The sequence below is a fragment of the Trichomycterus rosablanca genome, chromosome 1 (genome assembly GCF_030014385.1).
Source record: "Trichomycterus rosablanca isolate fTriRos1 chromosome 1, fTriRos1.hap1, whole genome shotgun sequence".
NCBI lineage: Eukaryota > Metazoa > Chordata > Actinopteri > Siluriformes > Trichomycteridae > Trichomycterus > Trichomycterus rosablanca.
In genome coordinates, this window is record NC_085988.1 from 37,155,024 (window position 1) to 37,182,138 (window position 27,115).

Sequence of the window (27,115 nt, forward strand, 5' to 3'; positions counted from 1 at the left end):
TGGGCTTCTGAGCAAGGCCTTAACCCTCAATTGCTTAAATTGTATTCAGTCATAATTGTAAGTTGCTTTGGATAATGGCGTCTGCTAAATGATGTAATGTGTGTCATACACACACATGAACATATAGCAGAGGTTGGGTAACATGGGCATGCAGAATACAAGTGTGTACTCGAAATGTGTTATGATGGTAAGTCATAAAACCAGTGTAAGGGTCCATGGCTGAGGTCAAAGCACAGAACTATGAAAACAAAAGTGCTAATCCGAGGGCAAACTCTAAATAAACAGACCAGAGCAAAGAAAAAAAGCTATTACAAACACAAGACTGGAAACCACAGCTAAGTAATGCTGTAGCTTGTGGGCGATGTCACAGCTAGACAAGGGTATAGTACAGTTCATGTAGTTTAACATATAGGAGTTGGGGGTTCAAAATAACCTACACTACTGTTTCTTAGTAACTAATTGTTTGCATATGCAACATGAACATATAAGAGAAGTAATTAAAGGTACAAAACAGTAGAGGCAGTATACCACGTTCTCAACTTATAGCCTGAGCCATATTGAACATATCAACTTAAATATAAATAGACAACAATCTAGGAATTACATTTAGCTAAAACCCTGGTGGTCAGTGGTAGAATGGGTAGAAAAAAGTAAAATGGAAATTACAAGTCATGTGTAGTTTTGAAAGTTCATGCAAGGTTAGTGTTCATTTAGGCACTTTGTGAAGATGTTGGTCTTCAGTTGAAATCTGGAGACTGTTTGAGGCTATTCAAATAATTTGCACAACAAGGTTAGGGTTACCCTATTACCCGAGACTCCGGTACTAAAAGGAGCTTTAATTAATTTAATGAGGCAAAATTAATGAGGCATATATCCAAATGTGTGCCACAACAGAAAGGGCCATCACATCACCTCTGAAGGGTGGCAGCCAAAAAATGTGGCGACACAGGCTGGGTTCCTAAGAAAAGATGATCTGTACAGGTGGAAAACCACACTGGATCAAGACTGGCATCACAGTTTCAGAGAAGAACAGCATGCCAAAGAACAAGCCAGTGTCTGCCTAATGCAGAAACCATGATTTAAATATACATAACTCAATCTGGAACAAATTAACAGTCAACAAGGCACAGGTTACTGCCAGTTATGAGAAACTGGTATGTCAATTATCTGCAGCGCCATGACTCCCCTGTCGACCATAAGTAGCATGGCAGATGGGCATGATTCTGTAAATTGTGCTGTACTGCCAATCTCCATGGCAGCTGCACCCGTTACAAAGCAGATAGTCATAATCACTTGTTTTAGGTAGGTGGCTTTTAGGGCTGTTGAAAAGCCTTAAAATGTGAAATCTGGGAAATTATATAAAGCTACATAAAGCCAGTGGGAAAATGGGATATGAGAGTATTAAGAGTTTTCTAGTTGCATTTATCTAAGATTAATGCTAAAACAAACCTGGAAATACAATTAAGGAAAAATAAGAATTTTTATATATCATAAATTCTCAGATGTGACATTTGTATATAAAGATCTGTGAGGGAACTGAACCATTATAATACTGTATATCATGCAACACCCTACTGTGATAGGACTGATAATACACACCAGTAAAGTCTTCACTGCAGTAATGGGGATCAATAAAGAAATCTCATCTTATGTAACAGTATGGGCGCATTCACATAAGAAGCAGCAAAACCACAACCCTCGGCACAAACCACTGCTTTGCTCAGCGCTTGGCATGAGTGGTGTGGTAAAACGTCATCAAAGTGCACTAAACCTCTCTTAAATATTATTGGTCATAAGTTCTCTCCACTAATGGAATTCCTCAGTCGTTGTTTTAATATAATAAGTCACATTAAGTTTTGTTCTAGTTAAGCGTTGTTCGTACTGCCTGAGTCGCTTTTACCGTGTCATATCAAACAGTTAGTCTCATTAAAGGCACTTTGAAAAGATCAGCAGCAAACTGGGTCAAAGTTCAATCAGGTGATCTTTGAGTGGCGCGGCAAGCGCATAAACCGCAAGCCCAACGCAGCAAAAGTGCACGCCGCTTAGGGAAGTGCAGTGGCAAGCTAAACAGCACAGCCAGTGCAAAAGCGGTTTGCCACTTCTCATGTAAAGGCGCCCTAAAACTGTGATAAGCAAAGCTCATATGTACTTTGTTACTGTACTTAATTTTTAGGTATCTGTACTTAACTTTTTACTTACTGTACCTAAGACATCTGTGCTTTCTACTTTCAAAACAGACTCGTTACTTTAGCTTTTTGGAGTCTTTTTATTTATCTATTTTATCTCTCTACTTATTTTTCTTTTTTATTTAGGCACTTCTAGTCAGGCACCTAATGAAGCACAAATCAGAATCTGCATGTGAAACAGGGGAGGGGGAAGGAGTAAACATCTGACTGGCTGCTTTTATGGCTTACCCCAAGCAGTGATCAAAAGAGAAGTAAAAAAAGTATATAGTTCCCAGTTCCAGTGGTGCATCACAAATAAAAACTCATCCATGGCTTTTCTTGAAGGAATTATTTGATGTAGCTGGGTCGACAAATGCATCCTGGCAAATGCAATGCATTTTGTTTTTCCCAAAGAAACAGGAGCTTGTGGCATTTAATTTGCTGTCAAATTTGAAAGAGCAGATTGAAGTAAGTGACGTTATTTACTACAATGGCATTCATTATGTAAAAGTCGAAATATTATAAATTAGTAATTATAAATTTCTAACACTTTTTAATGTTCAATGCATTATTCTTCATTTTGTACACCTGACCATAAGTTTGTTATATATTCTGTTTTAAAAACAAATAGTATAACAATAGAATAATTTCTATAAGATCTTTTTAGCTATAACAACAGCCACTCTTCTGAGAGGGCTTCTCACAAGACTTTGAAGTATGTCTGTTGGAAGCCTCAATTGATGTTCCAGTTCGTTCCAAAGCTGTTCAGTAGGGCTGAGGTCAAGGCTCTGTGCAGGCCACCGGAGTTTCTTTAAACCAAGCATTTTTTCATGTCTTTATAGACCTTGCTTTGTGCACAGTGGCACAGTCATGCTGGAACAGGAAAAAGTGTCATGCTGGAACAGGACATAGCCATCCCTAAATTGATGGAAGCATATAATTTTCTATTTATAATTTATTTATTACATCGGTTAGCAATTGTTGCGGCTGAAACACATTAATTTAATAAATAGATGAGGTATCCCAATACTTTTGTTCATATGGTGTACAAATGTAATATTTTATTCATTTTTTATTTTGCATGAGTATTTTTTTAATTAAGATTTGTTTTCTGACCTGGTTGCATTGATTTGATAATGTGTACATATGCTATGACTCAATCATCTAACCCTGAGGCCACCAAAACCACATTTTTTATTTTTTACACTTTATTTTACAGAGTTACACATAGCGGGTTCAGTTTATTTCTTTTTTTTTTTTTTTTTTTGCATTTTTTTTTTTTCCCCGCTTTCCCCCCAATTTTTCTCCCCTAATCTAGTTGTGTCCAATTACCCTGAATGTGTCCTCTATACTGACTCGACCCTTCACCGCTAACTGAGGACGCCTCTCAACTGACATACACCCCCTCCGGCACGTACAGTCAGTACAGACTGCATTTTTCACCTGCATGAGTCGAGTTCATACACTGACGGGCGCTGTGTACGGAGGGCCACACCCCCATCAGCATTATCCCTCAGCCCTGTGCAGGCGCCATCAGTCAGCCAGCAGGGGCCGCAGTTGCACCAGTTATGAGGACCTATGATCCGACTGTTTTACCCACTAACCAATCGTTGTTCATGCTGCCACCCAGCCCAGTTGGAAAGGCAGAGCTGAGATAGAAAGAAAGAAAGAAAGATATCCTTTATTTGTCATATATACATATACAGATGTACAGTACAATGAAATTCTTTCTTCGCATATCCCAGCTGGTGTTGGAAGCTGGGGTCAGAGTGCAGGGTCAGCCAACTTACGGCGCCCCTGGAGCAGACAGGGTTAAGGGCCTTGCTCAAGGACCCAACAGTGGCTACATAGCAGAGCCTGGATTTGAACCGCCAATCTTCCGGTTGATAGCCCAAAGCCCTACCCACTAGGCTACCACAGGCCCCCATTCGATATGATGTATTCGAAACCCCAACTCTGGTGCGCTAGCGTACTTTACCGCTGCACCACCTGAGTGGCCTGGGTTCATTTTATTTAATTTTATTCACAAACCACATTTCCAGAAAAGTAGAGAAACTTAGTTACTTAGTTAATTTGCTTGAAAGTTTTTAATAACACACCAAACTGGATTTGTACATATTAAAAACAACAGACAAATTACAGATTTCAGATTTTACTGCATTTACTGTCACAACTTGGAGTTTGTAAATGAATTTTGTATATGTTCCACCACCACTTTAGCCTGGTCAGTATCGCGGTGGGTCCGGTTAAGGGCTTGGAGTAGCATAATTTACTGCTGCATCACCCGAGCACCCATTTTTAATTGTACAGAGCAAATTGTAATGTCCAGCCTTGATAAAATATTGAGTCTAAGTGTACTTGTGCTCATCTAGAAAGAAATAATCCATATAGTAAGGCACAGTATTATTCCAGGCTAAAGCTTGAACATGTACCACGAAAAAAAGGAATGAGGCCTCTCAATTTAAAAAGGGGTGTATGTTCCAGAATCAAGTCTTATTTGTTGCCATGGGCAGTGAAATCAAAAAATATAGATAGAGCAGAATGGAATTTTCTGCTGTGGCAAAAGTCTATCTTATTCTATGATGCATTGAGCATGCTAGAAATAAAAAACAGGGCAATCTCGGTTTCACATCAATCTTGACCGAGTGTTGTAGGTTTTGTGGTATTTGTCATAGCTGGACCTAGGACTACAGAATGTGTCTGCATATACAGGCTCACTATTAACAAACAGGAGATAAGTAAGAAGACAGATAAGTAAACCCTCTGTTTTCTGTGTTAGAACGTTTCAATATCAAACTCTCAGAGGAACTACGAGCAGTCAGAAAGATGTGCTTGGAGGAGAATAATAAAAAAAACTGAAAAAAAAAACAAAACCTAAGAACAAACATCTTTTATGTACACCTCATGGGGGAAGTGATCTTTTTACCCAAGAGGTTAATTAGTACTGTTTTCATGTATTCTATCAGAATTAAATTACTTTTCTAACTCTGACAGCTCCATTACGGAATGAAACACAGGTAATTGTCTGCATTTAAACAGATACAAAAGAGATACCAGCACAGAAACAATACTGGCTTAATCTATGCATTCTGTATGTTAGAAGAAAGAAGCTTTTTACCCATCAATCTACACGTAATGATGAAGTGACCACATTTAGGTTTTGAATAGATAGAATTGGCATTTTTACCCATCAATCTACACTTAATCACCGAAAAAAATTAAGTGACCACATTTTATAAAAAAATAAAAATAAAATAAAAAACAAAAACTGGCAGCTCAGGTGGCGCAGTGGTAAAACACGCTGGCACACCAGAGCTGACATTTCAAACTCGTCAGTTCGAAACTCAGCTCTGCCATTTGGCCGGGCCAGGAAGCTACATGAACAACGATTGGCCTGTTCTTCATACAGGGCGGAAAGCCGGATAGAGACCTCATAACTGATGCATTTATGACATCTGCTGGCTGAATGATGGCGTCTGCACTGAGTCGAGGGATAATGAGGATCAGGGTGTGGCTCTCCATACACAAAGCTGATCCGCATGTGAACTCGCCTCGTGTAGGTGAAAAGATGCAGTCGGCTACTGCACACGTGTCAGTAATTGTAGAACTACATAGTGCTTCTATATGGTAAGTGAAGCTGATTGAAAATTGAAAAAAAAACACAAAAACTGGTATACACCCTTTGATGTAACATTCTAAATTGTGGTCATGCATATCCTGTTTGCTTTAATTATTACTGAGTGTGTAGAACTTAACTGCAGTCCTTTGCAAACTGCATTTGAAATTGACTGAACATAGTGTGGAAAGGCACAAACCTGGGTCTATACACAGCCCACAATTTACACAGAGCTGTCAGTATAAAAACCAAGTCATGAAGTGCAAGAAACTGCCTGTGTATCTCAGAAATAAAACTGTTCCGAAGCATAGATCAGGGCAAGGATGAAAAACAAAACAATTCATAACGTTTGAGTGTTTCCAGGACCACAGTGGCTCCAATCATTTTTAAATGGAAGAATTTTGGCGTAACCTTGAACATTTTTATAGCTGGTTGTCCTGCAAAATTAGGTATTTGAGCAAAAAAGCATTGGTGAGGGAGGTAAGAAAGAAACCAAAAGTTAAACTCTAAAAGAGCTCCAGAGGTCGAGTGCAGAAATGGGAGAACCTGTCAGATGGACAACAATCTCTGCAGCACTCCATTCATCTGACCTTTATGGCAGAGTGGCAAAACAGATGACACAGTTGAGTAAAGGGCTGCTAAATGGCATGTGCTGTGGCAACACAGGGAAAAGTATCATGCTATGCTGGTGCTTCTCTGTTGCAGGCACTAAGAGATTGATATAACTGGTAATGAAGCCAAATACAGGCACATTCTTAAACAAAACATCCTTCAGCATGCATGCAAACTCAGACTAGGCTGGGCTTTCAACACAACAACGACCCAAAGCTAACAGCAAAAAACAACACTTGAATGTCTTTAGAGCAAGTCTCTAAATGTCCTTAAATGGTTAAGACAATGCCAATACTTAAAACCTATCAAACACACTGATTAGCCATAACATTAAAACCACCTCCTTGTTTCTACACTCACTGTCCATTTTTATCAGCTCCACTTACCATATAGAAGCACTTTGTAGTTCTACAATTACTGACTGTAGTCCATCTGTTTCTCTGCATGCTTTGTTAGCCCCCTTTCATGCTGTTCTTCAATGGTCAGGACCACCACAGAGTAGGTATTATTTGGGTGGTGGATCATTTTCAGCACTGCAGTGACACTGACATGGTGGTGGTGTGTTAGTGTGTGTTGTGCTGGTATGAGTGGATCAGACACAGCAGCACTGCTGGAGTTTTTAAACACCTCACTGTCACTGCTGGACTAAGAATAGTCCAGCAACCAAAAATATCCAACGTCCTGTGACTACTGATGAAGGTCTAGAAGATGACCAACTCAAACAGCAGCAATAGATGAGCGATTGTCTCTGACTTTACGTCTACAAGGTGAACCAACTAGGTAGGAGTGTCTAATAGAGTGGACAGTGAGTGGACACGGTATTTAAAAACTCCAGCAGCGCTGCTGTGTCCGATCCATTCGTACCAGCACAACACACACACACCACCACCAAGTCAGTGATACTGCAGTGCTGAGAATGATCCTAAATAATACCTACTCTGTGGTAGTCCTGACCGTTGAAGAACAGGGTGAAAGCAAGCTAAAAAACATGCAGAGAAACAGATGGACTACAGTCAGTAATTGTAGAACTTCAAAGTGCTTCTATATGGTAAGTGGAGCTGATAAAATGGACAGTGAGTGTAGAAACAATGAGGTGGTTTTAATGTTATGGCTGATTAGTGTATACGGAGAGACCTAAAGATGGCACTACACTGCCATTCAATCTGAATGAGCTAGATCTGCCATGAAGAAAGGGATAAACTGCCCAAATCTAGGTGTGCACAGCTTGTAGAGACATATTCCAGACGACTCACAGCTGTCATTGCTGCCAAAAAGCCTGTTTTTAGTTTTGTTTGAAATCATATCTGATTACATTTACTCTGTCTGGCTATTATATTACCCCTGCTAATCTATCTGCAAGTATTCAGAGGTTCTAGTCTCACCTCTGCTTCTCTCAGTGCACTTCAGTTTACTCACACATTCCAAAAGCATGCAGATTATTGATTGGGCACTCATAATTGCACTAGGCTATAGATAAATGTGAGATGCACTGTGATCCAAGGTGATAAGTGATTATTATACATATATTTTAAGTAGAGAACAGTAATTATTTATTAGTAATAAGAAGAAGTGATGCATGAATAACTGGAAATGATAATTTGGCAATAATTTAGTCATCTTCATTATCTGCTTTATTCTGCTGAAGGCCACACACTCACTGATTCACACTTAATACACTTAGACCTAATTTAGAACAGCCTATTCACCTTGTGATATATTCTGGAAAGTGAGAAAAAAATATCCAAATGAATCCGGTACTGACATGTGGGCACATAAAACATGCCATACAGGCAGTAACTTAAGATAATTATCAGTCCCAGGTTCTAGAACTGTGTGGCACTGGCAATACCTGCAGTGGCACTCTGAGGACCTGCTGCTTTAATGTGTAAAATAATGCCTAGCATTGACTTGTTGGAATAACTTTGAACTACATAAACAGATAAAGCATACAGTGCTGTGTAAAGTATTTTCCCCCATTCACAATTCCTTCTATTTTTGCATATTTGTCATATGTTTAGATCATCAAACTACTTTTTTTATGCATTTTCTCCCCACTTTTCCTCCTGATTTAGCACACTCAATTTGTCTTCCGCTGCTGAGGGATACCCGATTGCATTCGAGGAAAGCACAGCCCTCCTCTTCTCGCCCCTGCATTCTGCACAGGCGTCTCGTCTGAATTGAGTGCGCTAAAATACTTACACAGCGTATGAAGATCCCACCCACACATAGTCTGGCCCCCACCCTGCAGATACGGTGGCCATTTAGTATCTGCTGCAGGCACTGCCAATTATGCCCGCCAGATGGCGCCCAGCCGACCGGTGGCAATGCCAAGTTTCGAACCGAAGAGTTCAGAATATCGGCACTGGTGTGCTAGCGGAATATCCCGCTGCACCACCTGGGTGTGCTATTAAACTACTTTTAATATGAGACAAAAATAACCCAAGTAAACACAAAATCATTTTAAAATAAGGATTTTATTAATCAAAGAAAATGCTGTTCAGCCCTACCTGGACCTATGTGGAAGTTAATTGTCCAAAGTAACGAAAAAATTAACCAAGAACGCATCAATGACTCATTCAGGAGATCACAAAAGAATAAAAAACAAAATCTAAAGAACTGCAGGCCTTACTTGCCTCAGTTGGGGTCAATGTACATGATTCCATAATAAGAAACACACTGGTCTTCAAGAGAGAGAGTTGAAAGGTATAATCCACTTCTGACCCAAAAGAACAAAAAGGCTCATCTCGCCGTTGTTAAATAACTAATCTAAATGAGCCGCCAAGTTTTTTGCAATAATATTCTGTGGTCTAATGAGTCAAAGGCAAATTTTTTTTTAAAAGACGTGAGTCCTGTTACATTTGGCATAATGCTAACACTGGTTTCCTCCATAAAAACATCATACCAACAGTTAAACATTGTGATGGTAGTGAAGCAGAATTCCATCACTTTGTCACTTTTAATTTAAAAAATAATTAAAATTAAGGTTTTGTTGTTTTGATATTATATTAAATGGGTTTTAGGACATGAAACATTTAAATGTGGCAAATTAGCAAAAATAGAGGAAATTGGGTGAGGGGCAAATACTTTTTCACAGCACTGTAAATTGCAGTACGTTACCTTCACACGCTTCACAGTACGCTACCTTACCACAATGGCTAATGATACAACTTTATACCATGACAAATGTTGGCTTTTGCACATTTTGCTGACGAGAGTCTGGATGGACATCCAGTTCCAAATAATCTGAAACAGCCCACATTTCCACTGGGCTCAAAGAACTTGGCATAGTTGATGTACTGTCCATTAATGTATGGTATTCTCTGTGCTTAATGCAACAGTAGACAAGTGACAACTGTTTTCTAACGTAGTATGTGGCTACATTTACAGTAGCATAACAGTTTCTCATGCAGTTTGAGGGTTTAAAGGTCATCATGCATAAAGGTCATCATGCATATTCAACAGGGGTTTCCAGCCTTGCCCTATCCAAAATTAAATTTCTCTAGATTCCCTGAATCTTTTCACAAATATATGTACAGTGGATGTCTTGTGTTGAGAATTTTTTTTGGAACTGATTCTCTCACAAGTGGTGCAAAAACTGCTATTTGCTTGCAAAAACTGAGCCTTTGAGCCGCTCAGGTGGCGCAGTGGTAAAATACGCTAGCACATCAAAGCTGGGCTGGGCGGCCACATGAACAATGATTGGCTGTTGTTCAAGGTGGGATGACCCGGACCAGGGTTACTAATAACTGGTGCAATTGCAACCTCTGCTGGCTGATTGATGACGACTGCGCAGAGTTGAGGAATAATGCTGATCAGGGTGTGACTCTCTGTGCACAAGGCTGATCCACATATGAACTCGCCTCAGGCAGCTGAAAAGAGGCAGTCAGTACTGTGCACGTGTCAGGAGGTCGTGTGTCAGTTGCGAAGCTCCTCAGTCAGCAGTGGAGGGTTGTATCGGAAGAGGTGAAGCATAACGCAATCAAGGTAATCGGATGCGACTAGATTAGGGGAGAAAATTGGGGGGGGAAATTGGAGAAAAAGAGAAAAATAAAACCGAGCCTTTGGTGGATCCTTCTAATCATTATACCCAATTATGATACCCTCACCTGTTACCAGTTCACATGCTCATTGTGGAATGTTTTAAATGTTGTACCTGAAATATTCTATTAACTTTGTACTCTTGTTTTGCCCCTGTCCCATGTGTTTAGATTAAAAAACCAAAACATTAAAAGTAATTTATTTATAGTTTTGTCTGTTAAATAAAGGTTCAAGCAAAGACTTTGTACTTGCGTCATGTACACATATCACATAAATGTACTTAAATACAGTAACCAAGTATTTCCACTCTATTACTTCTCACCACTGATTAAATAGCCAGTGAACATACAGTAGGTAAAGGCAGATGTACCTAATAAATTGCCATGGACTGTATGTTGATTTAATGGACTGTATAAAGTACATGATTAGTGCATCACACTGTAACCTATGTGGATGTGAAAATTAATCTCTGAACCCAAAGTATCTATTTTACCTACCAAACCCACTGCCTCCACTTATTGTATACCACCCAGAGTGATGACATCTGGATGGCCACAGTTGCATTACAGAATTAGTGCATGATTTATAGCCCAAACTCACTGCATCCTTGCAGAAGAAAAAGCACAGTCAGGTGGTTCTCTCGTCTGCACAGCTGCTAATGATGGGACTAATTTTTCACAACATATTCTGTGCAGATGTAATCTGTTCTGTGATATATTGCAATTAGCCTGTATTGTAATTGGGCCAAATACAGTACGCTCGATCATGTTGACTAATTGCAGGTCTTATTTTGCCTGTGGTTTAGGGTTTATTTACCACAAATAAACTTCCAAAACAATATAATATCCTTGAGATGTTATTGTGATATAGTACACTTCAGGATTTCATTGATCACTCACTTAGGCTTTGACATCCTGTTTTAGATAGGAAGTTATATATTTAACCTGACAGCCTGCTTGACAGGCATCGCCTGTGGGGACAGATTCATCTTTTTTTAAACTTAGTGTTTCCACTGGACTAAACATTACACATTCAACCTGCATTCAATGTACACAATTTTTCTCCTTGTACAAATGACCCCATACCAATGTCAGGTGTACTCTTTGCACGTCTGATTTACTACATCTTTAACAGAGCTCCTTCTCCACCACACGTCAACAACATCTAGTCCACATATCGGTTTTCACACATATGTGCATGCAGGTTTGACACTTCATGCCGATCTGTGGCATTTAGATTCAAAAGCTTGCAATTTATAGCTTAGGTTGAGTGTGTTGTGCTGTACCTGAGCTGCCAGGTGGCGAGTGTCATTTGTATTGCGGGCAGGTTTTCTGAGCATCTCTCTCGTCGAATGCCGATGAGCTCAGCCTCTGGGGCTCTGGCCGACAGCCTGGCCTTTTGGCCGAGGAGAAATCAATCAGTCCGTCAATTGCCTCCAAAGAGCCATTATCCAGCTTGCCTTTCTGCCAACCAGAGCCTCCTACCTCCTACATCTCTCTTCTCATTCCATGCTCTTGCTATGCTTGCTATATCTAGTCGATTCAGAGTTGTAAACATGATCGTACACTGTGGAGTTTTTTATTAGCTTTGAGTTTTGTGTAGGAAACTGCAGGATCTGATTTTATAATGCAACTGTAGTAAGTTTCTATTTGGTAAATATCATTCATTCAGTCTTCCAGAAAACATTTAAAATTTATTTAATTCTGTACAGAGTTACTGATACTTTTTGTGACTGTTATTTCTCTTTCTCTGTCCACAGATCCCTCAGATCAGCTATGCATCAACTGCACCAGAGCTGAGCGATAACACCCGCTATGACTTCTTTTCTCGTGTGGTGCCACCTGACTCTTACCAGGCTCAGGCCATGGTGGACATCGTCATGGCTATGGGGTGGAACTATGTGTCCACTCTTGCTTCTGAAGGCAACTATGGTGAAAGTGGTGTTGAGGCCTTTGTCCAGATCTCCCGGGAAACAGGTATGTCAAGTAGTTGCTCAGTAAAATGTAATTAACCTTTTTTTAAAGTTTATGTTATTATGCCATTAAGTTTTTTTATATTTATGGTGCTGTAACCTGATGGCAGTCTATCAGTAAATAATGAGTAGGTTTGTCCGGTAGTGGGTGGTCCAGGCTAATGGTGGATGCCTACTGAACTCTTTGGGGTTATGAGGTGACTGTGTTTTGTTAGAGAGCTTTTGTGTTTTTAACTGTCGGCAGTGATGATTTAATGGTTATGGTACAACTCTAACCCTAAAGTGCCAGATCTCTCTGGAAACTCAAGTCTGGGTACATCAAGCAGTTACTAATATATTGTAATAATGACATGTAACATTCTGTAAAAAAGGCAATCAATCAGGCATTTTTAAAGATTTAACAATGGATGATTATCAAAACAAATGATGATGTTACCTGTTAAAAGTCTGGCTTCAGTCAATAATGTGTGTGCCCATGTTTTGGGCTTGGTGGTCTGGGCTGATGGTTTGTGGAAAATTCTGGACTGGCACCCATTAAGGGTTATTGGCTAAGTTTGATTTTGGTTGATAGCTAGAACAAAATAAATCTGGTTTTTAAAAAAGTGTGGGAAGAGATGTCTTAGTAATTAGGGTACTGAAGGGAAAAATCAAGCTATGCCACAGCTAAGCTGCCACTGTTAGGTCCTTTTGCAAGGCTCTAAATCCTCATTTCCTTACATTGTATTGCTAGTGAAATGTTGCTGAAACTGGTGTAAATGTGGTTTAAGAATAGCTCAATTACCAGCTTCTTAAACACCACTTGTCAGTTTAATGAAAAAACACATTCTTCAAGTTATCTCGTACACTGGGAAACTGCAGTTGAACAGCCAGCAAGGTTCCATTTCTGACAATGTTTAAGTAAAAAGCTGGAAATTATGTACACATTTGAAGCAACTGATTTCAATGCCTCACTTAATTGTGTTAAAAGTTTTGGAGTTATAGTTGCTTTTGAAAGCATAAAAGAGAGGCTGAGCTTGAAGAGTATTTATCACTGATTTCTGTTGATGTTGATGCATATATTAACTGGCTAAAACTCTCCAATTGTTAATTATTATAGCCAAAATAGTCAGATTGTTTGGCTCATTTCCAAGCTTTTGTCACTATTGTGGGCATAGCCACTCAAATGAAGTGAAACTAATTGGTATGTACAAGCTTCTGATGAACATGCAATACACTTTTTTAAAGAAAACTCCTTGCCATCTCTATGATATATAGTTGATTGGCCTCTTTTTCATGGCTATAACATCATCTCAAACTCAATCAATATGAGTATTTTAAAGGATTGCCAGACTTCTATGTGTTCCAGACTTGATTTAAGAACCAGTGTCCTCAATATAACAGTCAGAGACCTTTTTATTTACATGTGATACTGTAATGGGTCTGGAAGGCGTATCACCCCAGAGAAGGTATTTTTGCACAAACCTGCAAAAATAGAAACCCAACTTGCAAATTTACCTTGCTAATAAAGGTAGAACAATACTGTGTTTGTGGGAAAGAGGAAAGATAGGGAACTGTCCAAACTTGCCGCTTCGGGCAATACATGAGCAGAACCCTATCGCACCAGTTTGTGCTCCACTGTGCATAACAGTGGATTTACAGGTGAATCCCACTCCGGGAAAGGGATGTCATAGCCATTGTGGCAGTTCATTCTCCCAAGGTGGCTCCCTTTTATGGCCCAACAAGCTGCAACACCTGGGCACATTTTCAGGAATCAACAGAATGCTAACAACTCTCATCAGCAGAAAATGGGACCAGAACGAGCAGTCCGGCACCACAGCCTTAGAGAAGTGTGCCATCAATTATATAGGATTGTGATATATAGGAAATTGACTGAAGCAACTTAATGCTTATGAGGTGCAGGTGACTGGCAGGTGACTGCCAGCAAACTTAGGCCGCACAGAGGGACGAAACTCCAAACACAGAGCAGCTCATAGGCGGCTGCCACCTTGTTATAAGATACTATTGTCTAGGTTTGGATCTGATAAGTTAGCAAATTGTTCAGACACCATGCAGGTTGGGCACTCAGCCTTTTCTATGTTACATGAACATGTTGACACAAGGCACTGCAGAAAAAAAAAATCAAAGAAACGACAAGAAGATTGGAGAGAATTTGCTGTTACAACAAAGAAAACCTTAAAGTCGGGGCAGACAATATGAGCAATTGACGTCAGAGGTCTTTCTTTATGAGACAGTCACAACCATTCAGTCTAACCAATGACAGAGACAGGTAATAACCCTCTGTTTAATCAGAGCTGTCTGCTATAATTTTGTTTTTTTATCGGCAATTTAACAATCGAAAGAATGTAAGAAGTCGCATTTACTTAAGGTTATGATTGTGGATGATTATTTGTTTATAATAATAATTATTATTGTTGTTGTTATGATGTGCTTACTAATTAATTACTTCAATGAAATGTTAGAATTGTTCAATATTTCTTAAAAGATGAATGTAAAAGCTGAAACTGATACTAGTCCTGCTATACTATACATAGAAGAATAGCTGATTTTTATGAAGGCTTTCTTCTTAAAGGTTTTTCTCCACGTATGCCATTTTCAGGAATCTTGGTGCAATACTGGGGCAAGTAACAATCATGCCGTATTGTAATTCATTTACAAGAAAAGAGTAGACCTTAATAATGCATGTGGACATATTTATAGAGACATGCTTGGAAAGGGACAATTCCACATACAAACTGTTTGCCAAAAGAGGGCATCGTAATGAAATGATTCTCACATTGTTCTGCATGATTGATTTATTATTGCAATGTAGCACACTTGCACTCTTGTAGGCACAGTGCTGCTGAATTAATTAAGGTGTAATTATAAAATTAAAATTCATAAGGTGAGCTGTGCATGTGAACGATTAAGCTTGCACTGTACCTCCATACTCATTAAGTGTGTGTTTGAGTATCTAGTGTAGGTGGTGAATCTGTTTTAGAGCTTTACAGTATTCATCAAACGTACATCAAAGACTAGTGCGACATGCACCATGAATGATACTTCATGCTTTGCTCCAAAATCACAGTTTGTACTCTTCCTTAAAAAAGTTATTTAGCACATAAAATATACAGTAAAGAAGCTTAATCATACTGGCTCTGAAGAAGAAGCAAGCAATAAAAATGCAAGCTATGAAATCAACCGTTTATTGCTGCTACTAAAGAAACATCATGCAATCATTTATTCACTAGGATTACGGGTCTAGCACAACCCTGAAACACTGAGCACAAACCAGGAATACATCCTAAACAGGGTGCTACTCCATGAAAGGCCAACATACACTCACACATTTTTATTTACCCACAGCTTGGCGCAAATTAGAACAACCAATTCACCTACTGGCATATTTTGGGGATGTGGGAGAAAAACCACAAAAACACAGACAATGACAAAAAGTAAGGATAAAAGCCAAACTGATGATTTACAATGATGAAGCTAACAATTAATAGAAGTCTATCACACCCAAAATCTATATATAGTCATTTTAAACATTATCTATATATTCTAATTTCTAATCAATTGTTTTTGTAATTAGTAGAGACTGTTGAATGTATATACAGTCCCCTACACAATTATTGGCACCCCTAATAAAAAGTTTAAAATTCAGCTTTTGTTAAATTTTACACTCAAAAATGAGTCCTTGGGGCCGCTTAGCTGGCGCAGCAGTAAAAACACATGCTGGAACCAGAGCTGGGATCTCGAATACATCGTATCGGCTAAGGCTGAGCAGCCACATGAACAACAATTGGCCTGTTGTTCAGATATGGGCGGGACTAAGCCGGATGGGGTCTCTCTCCCATGACTGGTGCAATAACGACCTCTGCTGGCTGATTGATGGCGCCTGCACAGAGATGAGAAAAGAGTTCTGTCTGCACTGCACTAGTCAAAGTGTAGGTGATAAGATGCATACGGCATGCTGCCCACGTGTCGGAGGGGGCGTGGGCTAGCTTTGTTCTCCTCAACCAGATCAGGGATCGGCATTGGTGGAGAGGAAAACCACATGTCACACACCACACAATTAATATGTGAATTTCCCCACTGTGGGACTAATAAAGGATTATCTTACCTTATGTTGTACATCTTTACTTCCCAAAAACAGCATAATTTATTACAAAATAACTCCTTCCAAAACTTTACAGTTTTTTTAGGGTTCTAGGTCCTCTTGTGCACTCTCCTCTTTAGCTCACCAAACTAACTTTTTTATTGAGTTTAGATCAGCATGACAGAAGCTGGATTTTCTGTTTAGTAAACCATTGTTTGTTTCAAAAAAGCACAGTTTTTATTTCACCTAACCATAGAACATGATGTCAGTCAAAGTCTCAGTAGCATTTAGCAAACTCCAGGTGCTTATATTTGTGGTTAGATGACAGGAAAGGCTTTTTCCTGGCAAGACTTTCAAATAATCTATTGGCACGAAGGAAGCATCTGATGGTAGTTTTGAAAACTTCCCCAGTCATCATTGGCAAATTTTTGCTCCTCTTACCATCCTGTACGTGAAGGCAGAACAAACTAGGGTCCCTTTTCCAGGTAAAATTCAATTTCCAATTGATTGGAACATGGTCATTTTCATGTGAGTAGCTATTTTTTAAAACCATCCCATGATTAAGATGGGACAACACAAATATGTAAAATCAAAAGCTATTGTTAAAAACCTTGGTGTGAATCTCGTATCAATCAAATCACATTCAAATAACATCAGTCCAAAAATAAAAAAGCAAATGTTAGCCAGACATATTTTATCTATTATGTTTATTGTAAAGATAAATTTATTTACATTTGAATAGGGTTTGATTTTTAAAATACTGTATATTCGCCAAAAATTACATTTGCTAACCTTTAAATATGTTTCAAAGAAATGAGATATAATGGAAAACATTGTATTAAACTTGTGAAAAATGCTAAAAGACTTGTTTGGCCAGACTGTATGTTTTTGGATGATTTAGTTAATTCAGGTGTTTAGTTTTGCCAAAAAAAGCATTGTTTTATTTAATAAAGGACAAATTATTGTTAATGACTTGTATGGTCACTAAGTAAGTGTTGGTCCAGAGAGTGGTTTTTAATTTTGGAGAAAGAAAGCAGAAATAGAAGGCAGGCAAACACTTTAACTATACAACCTTTTAAAAGCCAAAATATTGTGTTTTATCTTGTATTACTTCACTGATTTTATTGTTTAGCAGATAGCTTATAAAATCCTTAAATATCTCTTCTTTTAGAAATAGCAATAATAAAGTAATAATTTATGCCTGTTATTTATATTGTTGCATTTGCAGTTGTAGGCACAATTTGCCAGACCCAGTACACAGTGTAAGTGCTTATGTAGAATGACCCATTATATCTAAAGAAGGTCATTAGCTCAGTGCCTTGAGATCTGCTCTCTGTATATTCAGAGTTGGTATTAAATGATAAATTATTTTGCTTAAATTATAACAAAAACTTACACTGTAGAGCAAAATTTTATTTCTTCAGCTTTTAAGAACAAGTTTATACATTAAAGATAGAAGTTCACATTACAAATCATGGTTCACATCTTTCTTCTTTTTTCGGCTGTTCCTATTAGGGGTCGTCAAGGCGAATCATTCATATCCATTTTTCCCAGCCCTGAGAACCCTCCTCTGTCACCCCAACCACCTGCATGTCCTTCCACACCACATTTATAAACCTCCTCCTACTTGGAGGCTCCATTCTCAGCACGCTTTTCCTGATATAGCGCTCATCTGCCAAAACCATTTCAATCTCTTCCCCTTGACTTTGTCTCCAATATATCCTACCCGCACTGTCCCTCTAATAAACATGTTCCTAATCTTGTCCATCTTCGTCACTACCAATGAGAATCTCAGTATTATCTGACACCTTTTTGTCAGTGCCACTGGTTCCCAACCATATAACATAGCAGGCCTCACTACTGTCTTGTAAACTTTCCCTTTCACTCTGGCAGATAGCTTTCTATCACAAATCTCTCCTACCACTATATGCCATCCACTTCACTCTGCCTGCACTCTTTATTACTTTGTACACTCAACCCCAAGTATTTAAACTCGTCAACTTTCATCACCTCAACTCCTTGCAATTTTACCTTTTACCTTTCCGCTGCCCTCCCTCTCATTCACACATGTGCTCCATTTCACTGCTTTCATTCCCTTTCTCTCCAATGCAAACATCCATCTCTCCAGGTTCTTCTCAAACTGCCTTCTACTCTTGCAACAAATTACAATGTCAACTGCAACCATCATATTCCATTGAGACTACTGCCTAACCTTGTCCACTAGCCTGTCCATGACCATTGTCAATAAGAAAGGATAAAACAGTTGATGAAAATAAAATAATAACAAAATAAACTATTAATGATAATAGTAAATAAATGAATAAATTACCACATCTTATAATTTCATGGCAATGATGTTCTGTATGTATTTTAAATTATTCTTTGCCAAACATATATTAATAAAATATTGTAAAAAATAAGGTGAAAACATTAACAATAAACTTAATGTTATTTGTTACTGGTGTAGAAATGTCTTCAGGAAAAAGCTTATGTTCAGAATTTGAACTGCAAATAATGAAAAAAAACCCTGTGTTTTGGTTCAGAAATATGACTGTAGTCTATCATGCCAAAATATAGTTACAAAAAGACATAAAGATGCATACATAAAGATTCATAATTACACAAATACAATTTAAAAGGATAAAATATGTCAAAAATGAAGTTAAAATGTAAAGAAAATAAATAATGTAAAATTTGCAATAAGATTTTTTCTACATTAGCTGGTCTTCTGGTCCTCAATTACAGAGCAGTATTCTACATTGTGTTTGCATATTAGTTATCAAAGCAACTTTGGTTACTGTGATCCAACTATTCTTCCCAAAAGGCCCTTCAGCATTCGGGGGGTCGGGCTATGCCAGTCTTTCAGAAAAGGAATTTAACTTCTAACCCAGGTCACACAGTGCACACAGTGCATAGACTGACTGCTGGCTCTCAGGCACTGTATATTGGAGTAGTATTGGAGAAGTATTGTAGATATATATTTTTTTACTAATACAGAGCCTTTACCTAACAATAAAAGAGGCAGGACTGAAAATATTTAAACAAAATAAAGCATAAAAACACTTAAAACAAAAAATAAATACAGAAAAGAACACTGTGTTCTATTTTCCTCTTTGGTTGTGTACGATAAGAAAAACAAAGTTTTAGGTAATTTACTAGCATACACCCTGCCTGTGTCCCAAACTGCGCCAACTGCACTATTAATTAAATAATTAATTCATTTATTCATTCATTGTCTGTTTTACCACTGCTTTATCCTGGTCACTGTGGGTCTGATCCATTGGGCAAAATGCAGGAAACACTCCAGACAGGTCGCCAATCCATCCATTTAATGATTTACTATTATTGCCTATGAACTTGCTGCAAATTGATTGTCATAATGTATTTTCATTAAGGCAGGCTGCTTGTTGCAAAGGCTTTACCTATGTTGTCTGCCTGATGGACCTAGACAAATGCCAGTGTAGACCATTGGGAAATCTCCTGATGGCCAATCCAAGCCTGCCCAAAAACAACATAACATTAAGAGAAGTAGATTACTTTCTAATCTAACCCTAGGAAACAACAGCATTCTCTCTTCCTGTGCTGCACTTCATTGAGTGGGGTGTTGTAACCAGTACAATCTGTCATTCTGTGATGTGTCATGTATTTGATTTATCTTGTTACATGCTCATACAAGCTGCCAGTTTTTTTCATTCTGTTTATGTGTTATGTGCCAGGATTCATGTACTACTCTTGGATTTATGGTCAAAAGGGTGTCAAATGGCAGGCTAAAACATCGCAGCCCCGCACAGATTGAATAGTTGATCAATCTTTTCTATTGCTATTCTCTCATCAAACAACAACTTGTTGGAATTGTATGAACACAGTCCAGTAGAGTTTACAGATTTAAAAGGTTTAATTATTTTTATGTATATGAGGCATTTACTAAGCTGTTCGGTGGCAGTAAGGCAATATCTTCTCCATCAGTCCTTTGAGAGGAGATTGGTTGACTATAAAGCTCAGCTCAGTTAATGGAAACTGTCTGATTTAATTGTAATTCTGAAAGGTGTTTGTGTGACATTAGAAATTTGGCAAACAATTTGTCTTAGTCACAATAACACTAACAAAAAAAAAACGTGAGGTTATATTTGCTACCCCCAAGAGCTCAGTCAATCTGACTCTCAAACCAATCAAGTCTCAGCTCTGCCTGCCGGCTGGGCTGAGCAACCGCATGAACAACGATTGGCTTGTTGTTCATATAGGGGTGGGACATTAGCCGGATAGGGACTCTCTCATAACTGATGCACTACGACCTCTGCTGGCTGATTGATGGTGCCTGCACAGAGATGGGAAAAGAGCTTGTTGATCAGGGTGTATCTCTTCTTACACAGAGCTGGTCTGCGGCCGATCTTGTCTAGTGTAGGTGACAGAATGCATACGGCTGCTGCCCACATGTCGGAGGGGGCGTGGGTTAGCTTTGTTCTCCTCAATCAGAGCCGGGGCCGGCATTAGTGGAAAGGAAGCATGATGCAATCGGGCAATTGGACACGATAAAAGTCGGTAGAAAAAGGGGAGAAAATGCATAAACAAAGTAAAAAAAAAACCATTGCTAGTAATGACATAAAAAACGAAATCATTTCATTTCAAACAGGTAATTGTAATCATTATTTGTTACAAAAGCAGTATCAGTGAAAGGCTAAGTCTTTGAGTAGAATAGATGCACGGTTTGTAAACAAATGCATGAGAAAATTATTCAAATGTTTACAAACAATATTCCATAAAGAAAGATTGGAAGTATTTTGCTTATTTCTCCATATACACTGCACAACATCATTATACATTAAAGTGTTAGTAAAATAAACAATGAATAAATTAACTTCTAATGAGTCACACTTTCTATTATGTTCTTTCTCATGACCCCCTTTGGCGTTTTAATTTATTTGCTTTCAAAACATAAAATTAAAAATCATTTACATTTCAAATAATCTTTTAGCAAATATAAAAAGTTAAGGTCTGGAATTGTATTTATACTGGTAAAGCTACTGTATGTAAAGAACAGAATTAACTGAATCTCCAGCAGACATACTTAATTCTGCTGCATTATTGAGCATTTTTTAAACATAGACATGTCAGATATTAAGTTAAATAGAACTTTTTACATAAACACAGTAAACAAGCTTATTTACTTGTGAATCAATGTCATTAGTAATCTACATATACCGATCAGGTATAACATTATGACCACCTCCTTGTTTCTACACTTACTGTCCATTTTATCAGCTCCACTTACCATAAAGAAGCACTTTGTAGTTCTACAATTACTGATTGTAGTCCATCTGTTTCTCTACATATTTTTAGCCCTCTTTTACCCTGTTCTTCAATGGTCAGGACTCTCCCAGGACCACTACAGAGCAGGTATTATTTGGGTGGTGGATCTTTCTCAGCACTGCAGTGACACTGACATGGTGGTGGTGTGTTAGTGTGTGTTGTGCTGGTATGAGTGGATCAGACACAGCAGCGTTGCTGGGGTTTTTGAACACCTCACTGTCACTGCTGGACTGAGAATAGTCCACCAATCAAAAATATATCCAGCAAACAGCGCCCTGTGGGCAGCGTCCTGTGCCCAATGATGAAGGTCTAGAAGATGACCAACTCAAACATCAGCAACAGATGAGCAATTGTCTCTGACTACCAACTAGGTAGGAGTGTCTAATAAAGTGGACAGTGAGTGGACACAGTATTTAAAAACTCCAGCAGCGCTGCTGTGCCTGATCCACTCATACCAGCACAACACACACTAACACACCACCACCAAGTCAGTCTTACTGCAGTGCTGAGAATGATCCACCACCTAAATATTACCTGCTTTGTGGTGGTCCTGTGGGGGTCCTGACTATTGAAGAACAGGGTGAAAGAAGGCTAAAAAAGTATGTAGAGAAACAGATGAACTACAGTCAATAATTGTAGAACTACAAAGTGCTTCTATATGGTAAGTGGAGCTGATAAAATGGACAGTGAGTGTAGAAACAAGGAGGTGTTCATAATGTTATGCCTGATCAGTGTATATGCAGAGTGGGTAGTATTTAAGTATCTAACATTATTTTAGACATTTGCTGTCTGCTTTCTTCTTCACTTGTGTTTGTTGGACACCCAGCTCGGTAGGTGGCACAGCTGAAATTCGAACTTGGATCTCAGAGGTGGAGAAACGATTTTTTTATATTCAGGTCAAATGCAGGGCGGCACAATTAATCAGTAAAAATAGAAAAGGAAGTCTCAGCTTGGTCCAATGTCAGTGTGAGCTAAAGTCTCTAACTGTTATGGTTATGATTAGGGTACAGGGTTAGCAGCTTATAATCTCAGAGAAACACTGACAAACCAAAATCACATAATTTGTCTTCTGATGAAAATGTCTCTGTAAATGCAGCATTTTGTTAAAAGGGGTCTTTGCTGCTTCAGAGATTTTTCAAATTTGAACTATAAGAAACACCACTATCAACATGACAGGCTGACTAGACAGTCAAGGTTGTTTTATTATTGTATCAGACTCAAAGACATAAAAATGGTTGTAAGGATAAATAGCATCTGCAAATTGACATTTTACATTAATGCTACTGTAAGAAACAATGCACAAACTAAGGTTATAGGTCTTTCAAACAGTCCAACAGCCTTAGTCACACCAATAAGTTATAAATGTACGCTAAAAGAGTTCACATATAGTTTAGCTGTCACCTTACAGCAAGAAAAGCCCGGGTTTGATTCCCTGGCTAAGTGGCCAGGGTCCTTTCTGTGTGGAGTTTGCATGTTCTCCGGGTGCTCCGATTTCCTTCCACAAGACATGCAGTTAGACTAATTGGAGTGTAAATGTGTGTATGTTTGTGTGTGTTTGCTCTGTGATGGATTGGTGACCTGTCTGGGGTGTTTCCTACCTTTTGCCCAATTATCAAACCCACTAAAACTGAGACTGTGATAAGAAGATGGTAAAACAGACAGTGAATAAATGAATGTTCATCATAATAAATTTTTGGACCTTTAGAATGTCTTTAATAAAAGGGCCATACTTTTTCTATGAATTTTGATGTCTAAACGACACTTTAGTGGTGAAATCTCTAAATCCAAAACCATCCTTTCTTAAGCTGGATATAAGAAGACTGTTGAAATTAACTTAGTAATGAGCCTATGCTGCAAATGTCCTTCACATTTTGTATTAAAAGCATAATTAAATGAACCAGTTAAATTATCCATTCGATCACTCAGTCAGCCTGACAGAATGGTAGTAATTTTTCAATTCACATTTACGTAACAGGTGAATATTAGCAGCCTGGCAGTCCATGTTCTCAGCCCCTTTCTTGAACATGATTTATGCCTGAGGTGTATATTATCAAGCTTATTTCATTTTCCATGACCGCTATATCAATTAAATTTGTTTTCCCAATTATGCCTGAAACATGAATTAGTATTAATTTTAAAAGAATGTTTAGTTTTTGCTACTGTCCATACTGTCCCCATGCACCTACAGTAATGCTTTAGTTCTCCTGACATAATCACAAGTCTCATAATCTGGCTACTGGAAAATAGCTGACTATAATCAATTAGCCATACCTGCAATATTACTGTGGGTAACTACAGTGAGACTACAGTGTTTAAACAACTTAATGAGCTTCCAAATGCCAAAAAGAAATCAAGTCCCTTTCGGGCCAGGCAGAAATAGAATATTCATTAAAGAATCAAGGCAAAGCTGCTGGTACAGTAGAAATCTTCCCTCTCAGATGCAAGGGCACTGACCTCATTGGCTGGGATAAGCTGTCATGGATTAGGAAAGAATTTGCATATTTTAAAAGAAAACTAAAGCTTAGTCTTGAAGCTCAGCCACAGAACCACCTCACTGAAATCTTTTTTCTCTTGAAATGTGCAGAACACCTAACAACTGTGTTGTAGAGGCATCATCAAATAATCATTTTGCATTTTGGTAATTACATTAGGTTAGATTAAATATTTCAGGAGGAGGTGGGTGTGAGGATTCAGCAAAGATGAAAGAGGGGAATGATTCCTCCCAAACCTTGGTTATTTCAAGACTCTATTGTACGAGTGTAAGCCATGTTTTTAACCACAATGAATAAGAAGTGATTATAAGACAGTAAAGAATATGGGGGATGGCACTCTGGGCTGGAGTTCAGGGTGCATCCCTCTTTGTGCTGGGCAGCTGAACCCCCCAAAACTCCAGCTTCTGGCACTAAGTATCCCTAAATATTTTTATTGGTTTAGTGATTACTAATCCAGGTAGTCACCAAGAAATGCGGTTATTTCTACCTTCAGCTAAGGTCAGACTTTATGATACAAAACAAATGAGATGTAAACCTACTTATGCAAAAAATCACCTATGATCCCCAAAGCCACTAAGAGAGTGCTCTATAGACTGAAGTATCAATAATAAAACTGTTTTTAAAACAAAAATGTAGGTGCCACAATGTCCCTACATAATGTAATTAACATAATTAATTAAATAACAGTTATATAAACATATACATTTACATAAAATTAAAATAATTAAATTAAATAATTAATTTCTTATTTTAGATTATAAATTATATTTGGACAATTTTTGCATTTAAATAATGGTGTTATTTATGGAGTGTTTGTTGAAAGCCCACATTTGTTAATATTACGTTAACAGCAGCAGGTGGATTTTTGCTATAAACAGTGTTAGTGTGCACTTTAATTAGTTAAAGGAGCATTTCGTATATTCAATAATAGAAAAGGTGATGGAACACAGTAGTAAACACGCCTCTGTCCCAACTTTTGGAGTGTGTTTCAGGCATCAAATTCTAAATGTTTTCCTTTATATTTACAAAATAGAATGAAGTTGATCAGTAAAAATATAATATTGGTAATCATTTCACTTTTTTAGTAAAATAAAGATTTGATTCTTTTATTTGTTGCGTTTTACAAAATGTCCCAACATTTCTGGAAACAGGGTTTGTATTTTGTGAAAATAAAAGTTTAAAGGTAAAGAAAGGTGCTGGTTTGTGGCATTGCTTTCTGTTTGCATACTAATGGACTGCTCTGAAATCACTACCAAATGATCAAAGAGGGTAACATCAACCTATACACAGACACAGTCATGAGCTACATCAATAAATGCATGAATGCTCAAACCATGCCAAGAACATGCCCTGACGCATGGTGACATCATGGTCCTAAAGACATTCCGATATGATAATTAAAAAGCCACCAGGAATGCAAACAGGATACCGTATTTTCTGACAGGCAGTCTACAGTCTTCAATCTACAGACCACTGTGGCTACAGAGAGAGGTTTCAGGGGTCATTGTTATCGCTGTGTACATACCGCCACAGGCTGATATGAACCTGGCACTCTGGAGACTGTACGAGGCTATTAACAAGCGGGAAACCGCTTGTCCAGTGGTCGCATTCATTGTTGTTTGAGACCTTAACAAAGCAAACATAGATAAGTTGCTCCATTGTTCTTTCAGCACATCACATGCAGCCCACAAAAAACACACACATTGGACCATTGTTTGGTAGCCTAGTGGGTAGGGCTTTGGGCTATTAACCGGAAGATTGGCGGTTCAAATCCAGGCTCTGCTATGTAGCCACTGTTGGGTCCTTGAGCAAGGCCCTTAACCCTGTCTGCTCCAGGGGCTCCGTAAGTTGGCTGACCCTGCGCTCTGACCCCAGCTTCCAACACCAGCTGGGATATGCGAAGAAAGAATTTAATTGTACTGTACATCTGTATATGTATAAATGACAAATAAAGGATATCTTTCTTTCTTTCTTTCACCCCCTTCTGTGATGTGTACAAATCCTTCATTTAGCAAATCAGATTATTGAAACATAAACAAACAAACATAAGTGGGGTTAATATGCGTAAGCATGAACATTTGGGTAGAGGCACCATATGAATGGTAAAGTTATGGATATACAATATTTCTGTCAGCATTGTTTAGTTATTCTTTTGGGATTGGTGCTAGTTCATTAAAGTTAAAATGTAAGTTAAACTATATGGTTTTGTGGCATTTGTTTCATAGCTTGCTTGATGACATTTTTTTTCTTTTGCAAAATGATTTGTGGAGTTTGAATGATTATAGAAACTTTAGCATAATCAGTTCAGAAAAAAAATCTTCTTATAATTTTTAAAAAGGCATAACAGTATAATTTCTTTTGATGACATTTGATTTCTGAGCATTGCTGTCTTTAGTTCATGTGGAATATATATATTTTTTCATCTCTGTGCATGGTTCAACAATAATTACTAGAAAAACTGCCCATATAGACTGAAATGTCACATGGAAAAATGTCTGATGGTTCGGGCTAGCCGTGTCGACCTGACCACCCAAATGCTGCGCACAACTCACTTATCCTTTCAGAAATTGAACAGGACTTTTATTTTTATCTTTAGTGAATTTAAACATTTTTTTTTATTATTAATATAGGAGTTTCTGTTGAGCAATCCTTCAAAACAAATAAGGGCTTCTTGTTCAGTAATGTGTTAAATCACAGGGAATATGTAAACAAAAATAGGTCAAGCTAAATGTCATAGCAATCATTAGAATGGGATGTGAAAAAGAACAATTCACATAGTTAGGAGAGAATATTTCATTTTATTCTGACCAGGACAACCTTCTCAGCAAATCCCTT

At 38.2% G+C, this 27,115-nt stretch overlaps 1 protein-coding gene across 2 annotated transcripts in view; it reads left to right on the top strand.

The window, feature by feature from the left end:
- The window catches only part of grm8b (glutamate receptor, metabotropic 8b), a 308,441-nt gene that overhangs the window by 68,454 nt on the left and 212,872 nt on the right, over window positions 1-27,115 (top strand). Inside the window, exon 2 of one of the 2 annotated variants that reach the window (XM_062992277.1) lies at window positions 12,191-12,407. In XM_062992277.1, coding sequence (XP_062848347.1) covers window positions 12,191-12,407 — 217 coding nt within the window. Of the gene's footprint in view, window positions 1-12,190; window positions 12,408-27,115 lie in introns of those variants that run through there. The other variant, XM_062992282.1, reaches the window with a different exon arrangement.